This window comes from Elaeis guineensis, chromosome 14 (genome assembly GCF_000442705.2).
Source record: "Elaeis guineensis isolate ETL-2024a chromosome 14, EG11, whole genome shotgun sequence".
In the NCBI taxonomy this organism is placed as follows: Eukaryota; Viridiplantae; Streptophyta; class Magnoliopsida; order Arecales; family Arecaceae; genus Elaeis; species Elaeis guineensis.
The window spans coordinates 52,237,490-52,255,202 of NC_026006.2; the positions used below are offsets into that span (position 1 = coordinate 52,237,490).

At 42.1% G+C, this 17,713-nt stretch overlaps 1 protein-coding gene across 1 annotated transcript; it reads right to left on the bottom strand.

The window, feature by feature from the left end:
* Positions 1-11,256: 11,256 nt before the first annotated feature.
* LOC105057582 (magnesium-chelatase subunit ChlH, chloroplastic) lies at positions 11,257-17,451 on the bottom strand. Its single transcript, XM_010940230.4, has 4 exons — positions 15,919-17,451; positions 15,613-15,695; positions 12,374-14,173; positions 11,257-12,279 (listed from the first exon to the last, which is right to left on the bottom strand). The coding sequence occupies exons 1-4, from the start codon at positions 17,321-17,323 to the stop codon at positions 11,425-11,427; spliced, it is 4,143 nt and encodes a 1,380-aa protein (XP_010938532.1). The 5' UTR covers positions 17,324-17,451; the 3' UTR covers positions 11,257-11,424.
* Between the last annotated feature and the right edge of the window lie 262 nt (positions 17,452-17,713).

Below are 17,713 nucleotides of genomic sequence, written 5' to 3' on the forward strand. Positions count from 1 at the left end.
TGGATTAGAATTAAAATATTTAAATTTAAAATTTAATTTATGACCTGAGTTCAAATTCAACTCAAAAATAAAAAAAATATTATATGAGACTGATTTAATTTGATTTGAATATCAATCAAGCAATATTTAAACTCAAATTTAAATTTAAATTCAGATATTAATCTATTTATATAATATAAATATATTTTATAAATAAAATTAATATTATTAAAAATATATAAATTTAAATATTTTTATAAATTTTAATATTAAATATTTTGAATTCGATCAAAAAAAATTATTCTAACTTGCTCGGATTTGCACCCCTGATCCACTCATTAGTGGAGGAGGAGAGAGAGAACCCTTGGAGTGCGAGAGATTCCATAGTTTAATGGCTACCGACAAGAGAGGAAAAAAGAAATGGAAAGGTGGTGGTGGGAACCTTGTTTCAGGGTTTTAATTGTCGGCTGCGGAGGGAGAATTTTTTTAAAATATTTTTTTAAAAAAATTATTTTTCAGTCTACCTCCAACTTATTTTTCAAATTATCCTGGGGTTGACAGTAATACGGCGAAACATGCAATTTCGGATTTAAAAACGCATGTCCAACGTATGATTGTAAACATGCGATTTCAAATTAAAATGATTTTTTATAGATAAAATAAAATAAAAAATAAAATTACATATAAAAGATGAGTGAAATTATATTTTTAACATGCAATTTTTTTTTTCCGTGCATCACACGGTCGATTTTTTTTTTTTTTTTACCCTATTTTATCGAAAAACACACGGAGGGACACGAGCGGTCACCGATGCTCACACGGAGCCATGAGGGCTCGGGTTCACTGGGCCCGAAGGAGGGAAGGGGAGGGGATAGCGGTGGTGCGGAGGTTACAGAGGGTGTGGAGGGCGGTCGCACGGGGTGCAGGAGGCACGGGAGGCACCAGGGGCCGGAGAGGGGAGGGGGGTTGGTGGCTCCGGAGCCAGAGGGCTCGGGTTCGCCAGAGCTGAAGGAGGGGAGGGGAGGGGGTTTGGTGGTCTCATGGAGCCGGATGCGGCGGAAACGGTGGATGCGATGCAGATGACAGCAGGATGGGGCAGGGTCGGATTGCGACCTGGGCCTCATGAGAAGGCCGCAGATCGTCGGGGGCATGGGGGTCAGACCGCAGCCTGGGCCTCATGAGGAGGTCGCGGATCATCGAGGGTGGGAGGAGGGGGTTGTGGGGGGCGGCGGAAGGAAGGGAAAGGAAGGAGAAAGACAGAAAAAAAGAAAATATTTTGATGAGAGAAAAAAAATATTATTATTTTATTATTAATAAATAATTTGAATAATAATAAAATATTATTATTTTATTAAAAATAAAATATTATTATTTTTGATTAATAGTAGTAAAATATTATTATTATTTTTGATTATTTTTGCTCAAAAAATCTGGATTTTTTAAATATTTTTTAAAAATAATATTTTTATAAATAAAAATATTATTTTAAAAAAAGAATATTTAAAAAAATCTAGATTTCTTGAGCAAAAATAATCAAAAATAATAATAACATTTTATTATTATTTTATTAAAAATAAAAAATAATAATAACATCTTATTACTATTAATCAAAAATAATAATATTTTATTATTAATAAAATAATAATATTTTATTATTAATAAAATAATAATATTTTATTATTATTTAAATTATTATTAATGATAAAATAATAATATTTTTTCTTTCTTTATCAAAAATTTTTTTTTTCAATTTTTTTCCTTCCTTTTCCTTCCCTTCCGCCACCGGCCCCTCACCCCCCATCCACCCCCAACCCCACCAAACCACCTTTCCTCCTCCGATCCTGGCGAACTCGAGGCCCCACAGCCCGCATCGTCGCCTTCCCTCCTCCAGCTCCGACGAATCCGAGCCTTAGTGGCTTCGCACGAGCACAGACGACCGCCCACATCCCTCCATCTCCGCTTTTCGGTAGAGTGGAGCGAGAAAAAAAAGAAAAGAAAGATCGATCGCATGATGTGTGGGAGAAAAAAAATAGATAAATCATATGTTAAAAATATGATTTTATCCAAAATCACATCTTGTATATATAATTTTATTTTTTATTTTATTTTATTTTTAAAATATCATCTCAACTTAAAATCGTATATTAAATATATAATTTTAAGTCCAAAATTATATCTTCAATATGTGATTTCGTTGGCCATCGTCAAGCAACCGCAACTAACGAGGATAGTTTGAGGAATAAATTAGGTTCCGGGGTAGGTTGGAAAATAATTTTTTTAAAAAAAATATTTTAAAAAAAATCCGCGAAGGGAAGGAGCACGATCAGTATGTAGCCGGGACCACCAACGCATCCGCATACGCTGAGAAAGATATGATGGGTTGATGGGAAGAGAGTTTTATTGAATTGGAATGCCTTGAGGGTGCTGACCAACCTGCCCATCCACGTTGAGGGACGATAGATTAGTAGCAGACATGGCAATGGTTCTCTGTCCCTTAAAATCAGCCCCTCAGGCTCCGATTCCAAAACCACAATATCATGTGCGAAGCACATGCAGTGAAATGGTTCGAGCTTGGAAGGAGCCATTAAAAGCTCATTTTTAGATAGATAAATATTATAAAAAAAATTAATTAATTTTTTATTAATTAATTTATCTATATTTTTATATTTTTTAAGATGAATAAATTATTTTGCTATGATAGTAATTTATTTAAAAAAATAGTAATGTAAAAAGATATGAATAACATATTTCTAAGCCACTTTTTTTTATATAAAATAATAGGAATAAATTATGTTCCTATCTAAAATTTTTATATAGAAAAAAATAGATTTTTATGTAAATTTTTTATTCACAAAAAAATAGATCCTAAAAATTTATCGGGGTTGTGTAAAAATTTTCTTTTTCAACCTATCTTGTGGACCATCCATCTATAATTAGTTGTATAATCAAGGTCTGGACTGTAATTGATATTTTTTTAAAAAAAAATAAAAGAAGCTAAGCAAAATTGTTCTTGTTTTTGTAAGACAACATTTTCTTTGTTTCTTTTTTTTTTAATGCTGATCCTACAGAGCGGTGGCAAGTCACTACTTGTTTCATTAAAATAATAAAATGTTGGAGGGGAAGGTGGGCTAAAAGCCTAAGAAAAAAAAAGCCGGAAGGATAAAAAAAAAATCAAAGGCTTATCTCGATCGGTAGGCCTCTCACCAACCCCACCATCCAAAATAGGGATGAAAACTAGATACCGAGAAGATCACTTCAACATACAATTGAAAACAATGATCTTTGCAGCAGGAGGTCAAACCAAGGGAAAAGCTAACAAATGGTTCGGGAGGAATCACGCCCGCTCTATGTTGGCAAAACAATCGCTAGTTTTCTGGTCAATCTACCAGGGTTTCATTGCTGATCCTGGAGCCTTTGTCATTTTGTGGCATACATGCATCAACAATGCCAATCTTCCCAACTTAAGTTGCTCCAAACATCTCGTGCATGATGCAGGACATCTTTAGATGATCCATCACCTCACAAAATGAAGTCACCAACCCAAAACAAATCTCCCACCAAAACAGTGTCCTACCCTTTCTTTCAGGAAACAAGTCCGACAATGAGGATTTTTAGGTAGAAGGCTTACCACACTTGCTTCTCCCTTGCCTTTCAGTGAGTAGACGTATGTCCGAATCTAGCGCCACATGATGGAATAGCTTGTCAAGAAGAAATGTGTTTTGTTTGCGATCGAAATCGGAATACGATCGGATTGAAATAGGAATCGCAATGATTAATTTTTCTAAAATGCTTGGTTCATGATTAGAATTGAAATCAGAATGAGATTTGAATACTAAGAGGAATTTTAGGACATTTGCATTTCCTTTGGAGTTGGAATGAGAATGAGATTTTTCCCATTCAAATTGTTGGAATCGGAATCAGTGTTCACATTCCCAATCTAGAGTTCAACTCTCCTAAATCAAATCTTGGATGTTTTTCTTATGGTCACTGGCGCTTGATAGCAAATCTATAAGAGAAGGCCTTGTTCTATTACGACACTTGGGAGTTTTGATTGTTCACTTCTGTTTATATCAAAAACAAAAGAAAAAAAAAAAGCCCATGTACGTGATCCGGCCAATGTGGACAGTGGTGAGGACCCAGTTTTCTAAAGTAGGAGTGATTGACTCGTCATGTCGGATCAGTCCATTTTGGATCAACCATTTTGGAGGGGCCTATAATTTATATTTATTTATTAATTATAGATATTTATAAGTTTTAATTTTGTTTTTAAATATGGACGCTTTTTAAAGCTTCCAGGTTTTATTAGATATAATTCATGAATGGTGTGTTTAAAGCTAATGGAAGTATGTATCTTATTTCTCTTTTAAAATTTGGAAGCATAATCGCATTGGGATATGTAATGTCATCTTGTGTCTATATAGTCTAGAGAGCTTTCAGATTTGAGGGTCATCCTTTGAATTTTAAAGTCTCAGTGAAAGCCAAATGCTTCTTGTCCAGGGGCATTTACTGAATAGATAATAGTGTGTTGAATCAAGTTTCAATTTTGGTCAGTTTGGTTCAATTGAGGTTTAAGCACAGTTTAATCAGAAGTTTCAATGCAATAATATGAGTTGAGTTTATAGTTAAGTTGGGTTGGCTTATAGTAATTCATGCTGGGTTGTCTTCGGTTCCTTTTTTTTTTTCTCCCCCTAAAGTGGTGCATGTATGAAAAATCCAATCTAATTCGTTTCCAAATCTAGTTGACACTTTCCAATCAAGCTTGACCGGCCTAACACAAACTACATTTTAAATCAGATTTAATTAGACTCCATCCACCAAGCTATAAATTCATAGTTTGTGAAGGTAGTTAGGGACTTGATGGTTTGAGTTCCAAATACAGTGAGAGTGCTGAGTGCGTTTGATGCATAACCAAAATCCGGAGTGGGATTGGAATTGCAATGGATGGGAATGAGAATCAAAATCACCATATCTACCGACGTGTTTGTTTCATGATTGGAATCAAAATAAAAATTGGATAGAATTTGAATTATATGAAACAGTAAAAATTGAGTTTTAAAAAATTAGAACTGTTGGGATAAGTCAATCGAACCTCGACTCAAATCAACCGATCCTCGATTCCGACTCTACGGCGAACGACTCCGACTTTACAATAACCAACTAAACTCCGACTCAAGCCAATCGACTTTCGATTTCGACTCGGCAATAGCCGACCGACTGAACATGCGAATCTGACTAAGTATCGGTGAACAGATAGTACTGACTCTTCATCAACCAATTGAACAAGTTTCACCGACTTATGGTCAGTTACCAACTAGTGATCGGCTGATACTGATAAATATCAAATAACTTGGGCTGTCGGTGCAACAAAACTATCAGCCGACTGCTATATCTACTACCGATGTATGAACGGCAGATCCGCTCAGCATACCATAACCATCACGAACGGTTATCCACCGCATATTACGACGCAATTAGTGAAAACTAATGACCCACTATATGATTATGGCCCGATAATTTAGTGCCATAAAATACGGGACCACGTTCGACGGTTACAATAATCTCATCTATAAAAAGAAGGGTGAGTGAACAGCACGGAGGCTTCTGGTCAGAGCTCTGCTACTCTGAATATCTATAATACTACTGTTCACTAACTTCTTTTTTTGATTTAAGCATCGGAGGGTCTCCACCAGACACCAATTCGGTTTGTGTGGATGCTATTTTGTAGGTGCTCGTTATCAGCGACAAGCGATGGAGAGTTGGCCGCAACAGATTGGAGCTCTAGGAAGGGGGACCCGAGGATCATTTTTGTCATGACAAAAATCAGAGCCCAACGCTCGACTGCAACCGGATTGGCGAGACACTTTTCCTACTGGGAAGAGGTTCCTCCCCCTCCTCTAGTAGCAGAGCCTAGTTCCTCACGTCCCGTGATTACCATGGACGTTCATTGCTACACTTGTGCAGCAAATGAATGTTCTTATGGAGGTAGTTAAAAGCCTCCAACAACAGCAGACCCAACAGCAGCAGCAGCCACCGACGACAGCAGACCCAACAGCAGCAGCAGCCACCGACGGAACAACCAGTGGTGCATTCGGTGCTGTCCAGGCACAGCCGCCGCCATCCACGGCAATCACCTTCCCCTTCTTCGAAGCAGCCATCTCGACTTTTCTGTCGAGACAAACAACCACACTCTCGACGTACCACTCATAGTTCACGGCGTTCCCCCTCTCCTTTCCATCTCAACAATATTAGGAAGGGAAAACGACTGTGAACGCCCTCTGCTTCTCCTTCAAGTTCATTGGATGGTTCTATCCTCAGAGTTTTCCGACAACGATGGTTCGATGATTACGACCATAAGTTCCAAGAGATCAATCGCCGACTTGCTCAGCTCTAAATGGAAGGTCGGAAATCCTCAAACGATTACGACTTCCACACCACCCAGCTCCTTTCTCAGCACATCTTGGACCAACCGATTCCATCTCGGTTCAAGATGCCTCAGGTAGAGCCATACGATGGCTCCATCGATCCGATCGACCATCTTGAGAGCTACAAGGCTCTCATGATAATTCAGGAGGCAATCGATGCTCTCTTATGCATCGGCTTTTCGATCCCTCTTCGAAAAGCTGCTCGAACTTGGTATTCTGAGCTTCAGTCGGGAAGCATATACTCCTTCGGACAGTTAGAACATTCTTTCGTGACTCACTTCGGTACCAATCGAAGACCGTCATGAACTTCTGACAGTCTCTTCTCGATCAAGCAAGCAGAGACTGAGATACTTCGAGATTTCGTGGCTCGTTTTAATACGACCACGTTTGAGGTCAAAGACCTCAATGAAGACATGACTATATCGGTCATGAAAAGAGATCTAAGGGGATCATGATTTATATATTCTCTAGATAAAACTCTTCCTCGAACTTATGTTGAACTTTTGGAGCGTGCATACAAGTATATGCGTGCAGACGAAGGAGCTTCTGACCATCGCCAAACAAAAGACAAAGGTCAGAAGAAGAAGAAATAAAAGAAGGACGAAGCTCCGGCCGAATCAAGTCAGCCACCTTCTAACAAGCGAGCTTCGCCCTGACGACGAAGTCCAAGGCCGACTTATGGTAGGTATAACTCCTATACTCTCCTTTCTACTTCCTGAACGTAGATCCTCATGAAAATCGAAAGAGCAGAATATTTGCGACACCCTCCACCGATGAAAGCACCGTCGAGGAGCCACGATCGAAAGAAGTATTGTCAGTTTCATCATGATCATGGTCACGATACCGAACAATGCATTCAACTCAGGGATGAGATAGAGGTCCTGATTCGATGAGGCTACATCGAAAAGTTTCGGAGAGATCCACCGACTTAACCACCTGTCGATCGATGACCTCAGTCGCAAACTGGGGAAGCTATAAATAATCAGCCGACTGCAGGGGTAATCAACATGATCTCCGGACGACCGAATTGGAGGGCAACTTCCGAAGAAGAATCGGTGAAACGATGATGACTCAACAATGTAACAACTTTTTCGAAAGAAGATGTTCGAAAAATTCAAACTCCTCATGATGAGGCTATTATTGTTCCGATAATTAGCTAATAAAAGCGCAGTGGATATTTTATTCTATTTTACTATGCAATATTGAATTTCAAAATTACAAATTTCAATCAATTGCAGAGTCGTAATGAACCGACAGACGGACAGTCAATCGATTATATCCTAATTTTCACTGAAAAAATCGATGTACAGACCGTATCACGGCTTTCATTATAAAAGCCAGAGGATCGACTTCATCTTAGTACAGAACATATTTTGGCTTTCACTGTAAAAGCCAGAAGATCGACTTTATCTCAACGTTGATTATATTTCGATTTTCACTGTAAAAGCCAAGATATCGACTACCGACTATATTTCAACTTTCACTGAAAAAGCTAAATTATCGACTATGCCTCGAAGCCAAACATATTTCGACTTTTCACTGTAAAAGTTGATTATGCTAGCTTAGTTCTAACTAAGCGGAATGCTATGCCAATACGACCAAGGTCAGATTGGAACTATATCGACTTGGCCACGGTCAGTCGAAGGATATTCGGCTTACTATGATTATCAGATAATCAGACATACAAACCTGACCAAGCATCAGATACGAGATATTTGACTTACCATCATTATCCTAACTCCAACAAGTACGTCAATGCTACAATTAACGGATGATTCTATAAGTCTTACCGAACACTTGAACCACCGATCAATGTTTGATAGCTGCTCTACATGACAAATTCGACATTGCACACAAGCAAGACAAACATTTGGACTTGGAAGAAAAATTTTTCTATTCATTGTCAAAAAGAAATTACAAAGTTGGACCGAAGTCAAATTATAGATTTGATTACAAAAAATAAGGAAAGCAAAATACATCGATCAAGCACGCTCGATATTCCATCTTGAGTCGATGCAGTTTCTTCTTCAATGACCCCATCTACCAACCTTGAAGCAACGATACTACTCAAGTCAAGATCTGGATATGACTTTTCGACCTCCTTATCTGGCCGACCACATCAACAGCCTGACCCACTCATACAGGAACAGAGAGGGTCTCACCTGGCCAACAGCCCGACCCACTCATACGAGAATAGAGGGACTTCAGATTTTCATCCACTATCATTAGCATCCTTGGCTTAGAAATCGATGCTGATGATAAGTTGGATTCCCTTGGTGCAGATGAAGCAGCTACCCAATTCTTCTTCAATCGAAAATGTTCAGTTTCGGATGCTCTCCTTTTCTTGGCAGTATGCTGATGAATATCGTCATTCGACATTCGACTATGAAAGTGAAGAAGCCTCCACCTCCAGACCTGACTGGAATTTGTCCACCGGACTCTCCGGCCGACCATCCTGAGAAGAAAAAGTCCTAGCCATTAAGGAAATGAAAACTAGAGGAAGAACTCAAGAAAAGACAGCAACACCTGAAAAAGATGAAAGAACAGTCCTCAGACACTAAGGCGATCTCTTGGCACAGTTCCAGCACTAGAAAAAACAAAATGAAAAATAGAAGTTTGGTTGAGAGCATCTCTATATATAGAGAATCACTCAACAGCCAGGATTGAAGCAACCGAATCAAGATCGTGTCAAAAGCAGACACGTGGCAATATTTGAACCAACCATCGATCCGATGGTTCGATGCACCTACACCAGATTAAGCCACGTCACCCTCATCCACGTGAACGACCATGTTCCAACAACATTCGGACCCGTGGCAAAAATCTACTTGTCAGAATCATATCGTCCGATGTCGAATCGACTTTTCGAAATGACATCTGATACTGATGACTAATACCGAATTGTCCTGTCAATATGGCAGTTTAAAGACGACTCTGTGCTTGCCAAAACGACAAAGCAGCCGATCGCCTGTATCCCAGAGAAAGTGACTGCAGAATCGGAGCTTGATATGACAAGAAATAACTCCTTTCATCCAACGTGACAAACTACGTGATAATATACACGTCGGCTCACCTTAGACTTGGGAGTAGGGGGCAACTATTAGGGTAAGTCAATCGAACCCTGACTCAAATCAACCGACCCCCGACTTCGACTCTATGGCGGACGACTCCGACTTTACAACAACCAACTAAACTCCGACTCAAGCCAATCGACTCCCGATTTCGACTCGGCAATAGCCGACCGACTGAACATACAAATCCGACTAGACACCGACTGAACAGATAGTACCGACTCTATATCAACCAATTGAACAAGCTTCACCGACTTATAGTCAGTTATCGACTAGTGATCGGCTGATGCTGATAAATATTGAATAACTTGGATTGTCGGTGCAACAGAACTATCAGCCGATTGCCACATCTACTACCGATGTATGATCGGTTGATCCGCTCAATACGTCATAACCATCACGAACGGTTACCCGCCGCATATCACGGTGCAATTAGTGAGAACTAATGACCCACTATATGATTATGGTCCGATAATTTAGCATCATAAAATACGAGACCACGTCCAACAATTACAATAATCTCATCTATAAAAAGAGGGGTAAGTAAACAGCTTGAGGGTTTCTAATCAGAGCTCTACTACTTTGAATATCCAAACTATTACTGTTCACCAATTTTTCTCTCTGACTTAAGCATCGAAAGATCTCCATCAGATATCAATTCGATTTGTATCGATGCTATTTTGCAAATGCTCGTTACTGATGACAGATGACAGAGAGTTAGCTGCAATAAAAATATATTTTTTTTTCTTTTGAAATCGAAATAAAAATATAATTATTTTCATCTAGATGGTTGGAATGATTGCTGTTTACTCTCATTCTCATTCTAGAATTCAATTCATCGCAACCAAAAATGCTTTAAAAGTAGTTACTTACGGTTTGCATCCGACCATCCTTGTGTAAGCTCCGCCACCAGCAATGATTATTACTCCATGAATTACAAAAAAAAAAAAAATGTACCCCGAATAAAAATCAAGAAAAATGCGTTGATGGTCAGAGCTGATGTAACGATATTTGGTTGCAATGATGAGATAACCTTGGACAAAAATCTATGCAGCATCGATCACCTACAGCAAGGACATGGTCAAAATCTGTCTCTGCGTTGGCCTTTCCTAACAGATTTTGATACACATGACGGCCATCACATATATCTTTTTTATTTTTTATTTTTCTTAAATTAGAACGAGCTACTTCTTAATTTTTTATATTGTATCCATGCCATTCTCAAAGATTCTAACACCAACCGAAATCGAACCTCTTAGCAAGGGATGATACCATCTAGACACCGACAGAAAACCAAACTTTGTTTCCGTCGAACATCATGTACTACTAATTTCAAAAAAAGAACATCATGTATTATAACAGACTCGATGTGCCACTACATGCAACCTAAACTGCACTTATTTCGCACCAGTCTTCTGGTCTAATGTTCAAGTCCCAAATAATATTAAATCGACCCATTAAAACAGCAATTTTGCAACCAACTCGACCAGCTGATCCCTCGGCACTTGGAGACCGCTTCTGGCTCGTTTTGCTTGCTGTAAACAGCAATATCTTTTGAGCTCGGATCCTCTACGGTGAAAGTTTTGCATCACAATAAGGTTTCATCATAGATAGCCATCACGCCATTTATCTCGGAGATGAATGGCTCACATCCATTTCTGAGACACGATGAGGTAATATTAATGCGATACTTGCCATGTCATGATGATTGAAAAAAGCCATCTATCTCCGAAATGGATGATCCTGTCTCATGTACAGGAAAAAAAAAAAAAAAAGCAATGCCCTTTTCTTAAACCACTTAAAAATCTGGAAGGAAACTTACATCCAATTCCACTTCAGATTTCAGAACCAAGAAACTCCTACCATCCTTCGCATATAGCATACCATTACAAATTTTACAAATGAGATGTTGTTAAAATTCAGATACTTTTCTCCTTTCCACCATCAGGATATCACCTCTCAATCCCTTCAATCTTGTCCTCCACCTCCGAGTACAACTGCCTCAGCCTCTCCAAGTTCTCCTCCGACGTCTCCCAGTACCCCCTCCCACTGGCCTCCAAGAACGTCTGCACCAACTTCCTGAACGAGTTGGGGTTCGTCTCCATCAGCCTTTGCAGCATCTTATCATCCTTGATGAACGTGTCGTTGGCCTCCTCGTACACCCAATTGTCCACCTGACCGGAGGTGGCGCTCCACCCCACCGTGTTCGTCAGCCGCTTCTCGATCTCCCTCACCCCCTCGTACCCGCTCCCCATCATCCCCTCGTACCACTTGGGGTTCAGCAGCTTCGTCCTCGCGTCCAGCCGCACCGTCTCCGCCAGCGTCCTCACCTGCGCGTTCGCCGTCGTCGTGTCCGCGATGTACGCGCTCGGCTTCCGCCCATCCTTCCGCAGCGACTGCACCAAATTGGTCGGGTCCGAGTCGAAGTAGTGGCTCACATCGGTCAGCGATATCTCCGACGAGTCCAGGTTCTGGAACGTGGCGTCCGCCGTGCCGAGCACCATCTCGAACACCTTGCGCTTCTCCGTCATGCCCGCCCCTGGCGCGTCGCAGTCGAACGCGAAGGACTTGCGGCTCACGTACATGTCCTGGAGCTGCTTCTCGTCGTTCCACGACGAGTTCTCGACCGCCAGGTTCACGTTGGAGGAGTACGAGCCGGAGGCGTTCGAGAAGACGCGCGTCGCCGCCTCGCGCACCGGCACGCCCAGTTCCTGCGCCTGCTGCATTGCGTGCTTCCGGACGTAGTTTTGGTCCTCTGGCTCGTCCAGCTCTGCCACCATCTTCACCGCCCGGTCCAGTAGGTTCATCTACAATTTGCATTATATGCATTCTTAGCTTAATTTATTTGAACATGGAGATTGGCAACACCAATTAACCTACTAATTTAACACACATAAATACCTGGTTGATGAAGAGGTCTCTGAAGACACCGGAGCAATTGACGACAACATCGATCCTAGGCCGGCCGAGCTCTTCGAGGCTGACGGGCTCTACACGGTTGACACGGCCAAATGTGTCGGCGACCGGTCTCACGCCGATCATCCACAGCACCTGAGCCAGGGACTCTCCATAAGTCTTGATGTTATCAGTGCCCCACAGGACAAGGGCGACTGTCTCAGGATATTTTTTTCCATTGTCGGCCTTCTGCCTCTCAATTAACCGATCCACCACCACTTTGGCACTCTGCATTGCTGCCGCCGTCGGAATGGCCTGCGGGTCGAGCGCATGGATGTTCTTGCCGGTGGGAAGCACCTTCGGGTTCCGAATTGGGTCTCCGCCGGGACCTGGCTCCACGTAGCTGCCTTCAAGTGCTAGTTTCAGACTGGCCAATTCGTTGTCAGCAACAACAAGCTTCAAACACTCTCCTAAGAACTCGAACAAGGTCCTGAGCTTCTCCCTGTCCGCCCTTAAGAACTTGGTCTTGGAAAGGTATTGCACCCATGGCTCCAGGCCAAAGCCAAGCATGGAGCTTAACTTCTCAGCTACATCAACCACCTGCCCTTTCTTGTTTGTAGTCCGATCCACGAAGGTGGTGATCGCACCACGCGACGCCTCCGTTATCTGGCGGAGGAGCTCGACATCAGCCAGTATCCCCTTGTCACTCCCTCTGTACACATCTTCAATGTCCCTTCCAACAGTCTCAGCCAGTATTCCAGGAAGTGAGTATATGCCATCCTCAGGGCGGTCCAGTGCTGCAATGTTCACCAACGTCGCCACCGCCTCCATGGCCGAAGGAGGCTCGCCAATCACATGAAGCCCACATGGCAGTAGGCGAGACTCTATCTCCATAATCTTGGAGTAGACCTTTCCAACCACAAGATCCCTTTCTTTGGCTGAGAGCTCCACCCCTTCTTCTGGCAAGCTGACATCTTTGTCAAGGTTGCATTGCTTCGCAGTGCTGATGATGGAGCTCACAATCTGCACGCCACGCCCTGTGTCCTTGAGGGACTGGTAGGATGAGATTAGTTCAGCAAGTTGCTTGAGGCCCTTGTAGAGACCGGCATTCTCGGCCGGCGGTGTGAGGTAGCTGATGGTGTTTGCATAGCTCCGGCGCTTGGCAATGGTGGCCTCCGATGGATTGTTCGCCGCATAATAGTATATGTTTGGAATGTTGCCAATGAGACTGTCAGGATAGCACACATCGCTCATGCCGACCTGCTTCCCTGGCATGAATTCCAGAGATCCATGGGTGCCGAAATGGAGAACAGCATCAGCTTCGAAGATCTTTTCGACAAAGGAATAGTAGGCCGCAAAGCCATGGTGAGGACTAGCTGACTTGGAGAAGAGCAGACGCATCGGATCACCCTCGTATCCGAATGTGGGCTGCACTCCAATGAAGACATTGCCGTATTGCTTCCCATAGACCAGGAGGTGTTCGCCGTCGGAATTGAGGTTGCCAGGGGGTTTGCCCCAGTTCTCCTCTAAGGCTGAAGCATAGGGAGTGAGGGCTTGGTATTCTCGAACACTCATCCTGTAGGCAACATTGAGGTTGGGGCTGCTGAACTTGGCCTCTTTGTCGTGGATGACGTCTTCGATGAGGGCTTCAGGGGTATCAGGAAGGCCATCCACATCGTAGCCATCTTTCTTGAGGCCACGGAGGACGGAGAAGATGGAGGAAAAGACATTGAGGTAGGCTGCTGTCCCCACATTGCCTTTGTCTGGTGGGAAACTGAAGACTGTAATGGCCACCTTCTTCTCCTCCTATTTCCGATTAAAAACAATGGTAGCAGACCAATTTAGAAAACATCATACGGTCTATGTACTATTTACAAATATTTCATCATAGATTCAATGTAGGCGCAGCAACTGCAGAGTAAAACAGTGATGTAGTAATTCAGTGAGAAGCAACACAAGGAACACAAAACAGTCAATTTGGGAGCTAACTTTAGAAGCAAAAAAAAATCTGAGCATTGGTGATATAGATCTAGCCAAAATAGTACGCGCTTAATCCCCTGAATTCATATTATGGGCTAGCTGTGACATTGACATGAGTAACCTGGTTTCCTATTTTAAGCGTAACAGCTGGTCAGGGAAAGCAAGACTCCTATTATTAACAGGGAGTGCAATCCAGGTTATTTTAGTCCAAGAGGAGTACATCTTTTGCAATTTATACAATATATCTAATTGATTTACCCATGGTATGGGTGAGACAAGAAATATGGCCAAACAAGCATATCAGTTTGGGGAAGAAAAGAAAAAAAAATAGTAAAAAGAGAAAAGCAAAAAAATAAAAAAAAGGTACATTTCTCTCCTCTTGATTGAGAGTTTAAAGGAAGAAAAGAAAATATTTTTTTCTTTTTTCTTTGGAAGCAGAAAAAAATATTACAATATTTTTTATTATTATATTTTTGAAAGGAATCCAATGAACTCAAAAAAGAATCAAAAAAAGATTTTATTTTTTAATTTATTCTATCTTTTTTTTTATTCTCATTGATTTTTTTCATCCACAGAAGTTTCAATCGGGTGGGAGGCTTAGGTGAGAGGGCTGACATAAGTCTTAGAATTGAAATATAATATTAATTTTGTTCTTCATTATTAAAAGGATAAGATAGAAATTATAAAAGATTTATTAACTTTCAATCCTTTTTTCTCCAAATCCGTTTGATTTGAAGGAAAAAAAATTATAAATTTGAGAAAATTTATATTCTCACTGTTTCTCTCCTTTCTTTTCTTTTATTTGATTAAAAAACTTTCAACTAATAAAAAATATTAACTTTTTCTTTTTTTTTTTCTTGTCACATATTCTTTCCTCCCAACCAAAGCGTGAGCTAGCTTTGCTTGTAAGGTATCCATCATGTTCCTATCCTAAAAAGACATCCACCATATTTGGGGTAATAAAATAACATTGAAAATCCATCACTGGTGAGGGCACTTGCGAAACAAAAGGTCCACTAACTGAGGTACGAGAATTTCAAATTTCTTTCAGTTTCCTTCAGGCTTTCCCACAAGCACAAGTTTGCTTTGTTTATTCAATTAAGCAGAAACATGACTTTCCTTCTATCAATGCATGAAAAAGTTGAAGCATTATCAGCAACGAGGAAAACAAAATATTCATGTTGAAGCTGTTGGGCAGAAGAAAAGCTAACCCTTGAAAACAACATTTTTCTGTAGAGTTTGGAAATGAATAATAGCAAGCATACCTTGGATTTCCTCTTCAGTTCTGCCCATCTGATTGCTCTGGTGCAAAGCTGCTCCACTCTCTTATGCAGCGCATGTGATTTCCCTGAATACAAAACAGTGCATTGAGACCACAATTTAGTCCCATTGAACAAAAGGTCAGGCACAAACTAGTAAAATGAGTATGAGAACAAAACAAAAGACAAACATAGTAAGCCTGAGCATTAAACAACAAAACAAAAGACACAGCATAGCAGAGCTTCACCTGAAACAAATAAGGCTACCAAGAAATCAATGAACAATAGAAAAGAATAGGTTTGATGCCTTGCCTGTTCTTGCATCCCGGCCTGAGAACACAATGGGCTCCATTCCACCATCAAGCTCCGGGAGGGCCACCTGCAGAGCCACCTGAATAGGATGTAATCCCAAGCTACTGATCAGCCACTCCTCAGTGGTCTGGAACACCAAAGGCAATGCTACAATGTAAGGAACATCAAGCTTCCTCAATGCCTCGATCGCCCTCGGATGGTCCTGCCTCGCCGGACCACCGACAAGTGCGAATCCGGTCAGCGACACGACCGCATGGACGAATGGCTTGTTACTGATTGGATCAACCAAGAACCTCTCTGCAGGCCCTGAGAAGTCGAGCCCACCTGAGAAGATCGGTATCACCTTCGCCCCTCTCGCCTCCAGTTCCATGATCACAGCAACATAGTGGCCATCATCGCCGGTAACTATATGGCTCCTCTGCAACACCAATCCGATAACCGGAGAATTGGGGTCCTTCAGCTTCTCATTAGCATCCCTCCTGGTCCCATACCAGTTCAAGTACTCCTTCGCGTCGTCATACATGCAAGGAGCTAGTGGATGCCATATTCCACTGTCCAAGAACAGGACAGGATCGGCGTAGTCGATCTTGGTCGCCTTGAGCGCCGGAACATATGACCCGGTGATCATCTTCAGAAAATTCTGAAGGTTTTCCGGAGATCCTCCGAGCCAGAATTGCAGACTTAGGATATAAAGCCGGGCATCCTGAGCTTTGTCACTAGGCAGGTACTTGAGGACTTTGGGCAGAGTTCTAACCAGCTTCAGCATGCTCTCGGCGAACCCAGCCGACTGCTTCTTCCTCTTGAACAGTTGGAAGAACGGGCTCTTCGATTGCCCGAGCTGCGACATGCTGAACGAGCCAAGCTTATTGAGCCTCATCACCTCTGGCATGGATGGGAAGACAAGAACAGCATCCATTCGATCCCTTTCCTTCTCCACCGCCACCTTCACCTTCTGCGCAAGCTCCTCGACGAAGATGAGGGAGCCAATGAATATATTAGCATCTTCCAAATCCTTGCGGAAGGTCTGGTACGTGCTCTCGTCGCGTAATTCCTCCACCAAGTAGCCCACCACCTCGAAGGAGGCATGCCGGCGATCGGCATTGAGGGACCTCACCGCAGCCGAGACCGAGGATTGGTACTGAGCCTCGAGGACGACATAGACCACCTTGACCTTTGGGAGGCCTGGACTGGCGTCAGGGAGGATGCGGCGGACCTCGGGCTTCGTCTGGGTGAATAGCCCGTTGCCGATGGCGGTGCACCGCACTCGGAAGCCATTGCGAGCAGAGTGGCTCGGCTTTCTGGGAAGGAAGGAATGAAGAAAGATGTGCTTCTGAGAGACAGAGGATAAGTGCTCTGTTCTTGTTGAATTGGGTGGAGCAAATGGAGTAGACACCAAAGATGACATTATGAATTGGCTGGTAATAGACTAATGGAATGGACAATGGAGAACTAAGAGGAGACAATGAAGTGTTCTGCTTTGAAGGGTTTCTCCTACCCTTCCCTCTTCCACTAAAACTTGGAAGCCAAGGGATGAGCAATATGTATAGAGTTTGGTGTGTAGAATGTGAATGGTTTTGTGTGGAGAGGAAGGGGGGAGATTTGAGGCCAATGGTTTTTGTAGGTGCTGATGGTGGAACCTGGGACACGTAGGAAACTAAGGAAAGGCGATAGATTTGCTGGGGGGAATGGGAGTGTGCTTATCTGAGTCCGTGATGGGGTGGGGTAGGGTCTGGATTGCGAGTGGTATGGGGCTTGGCTTCCCATTGGTTGGCTTGGATTTCCAGAGTAAATTGCG

What these genes read in the sequence shown, in the direction of transcription:
- LOC105057582 (XM_010940230.4), bottom strand. Translation starts at nt 17,323, where the DNA reads ATGTCATCTTTGGTGTCTACTCCATTTGCTCCACCCAATTCAACAAGA. An exon ending in AGGCCGGGATGCAAGAACAG is followed by an intron (nt 15,696 to 15,918) that starts GCAAGGCATCAA and finishes TTTTGTATTCAG; the next exon opens with GGAAATCACATGCGCTGCAT. An exon ending in GAGACCTCTTCATCAACCAG is followed by an intron (nt 12,280 to 12,373) that starts GTATTTATGTGT and finishes TGCAAATTGTAG; the next exon opens with ATGAACCTACTGGACCGGGC.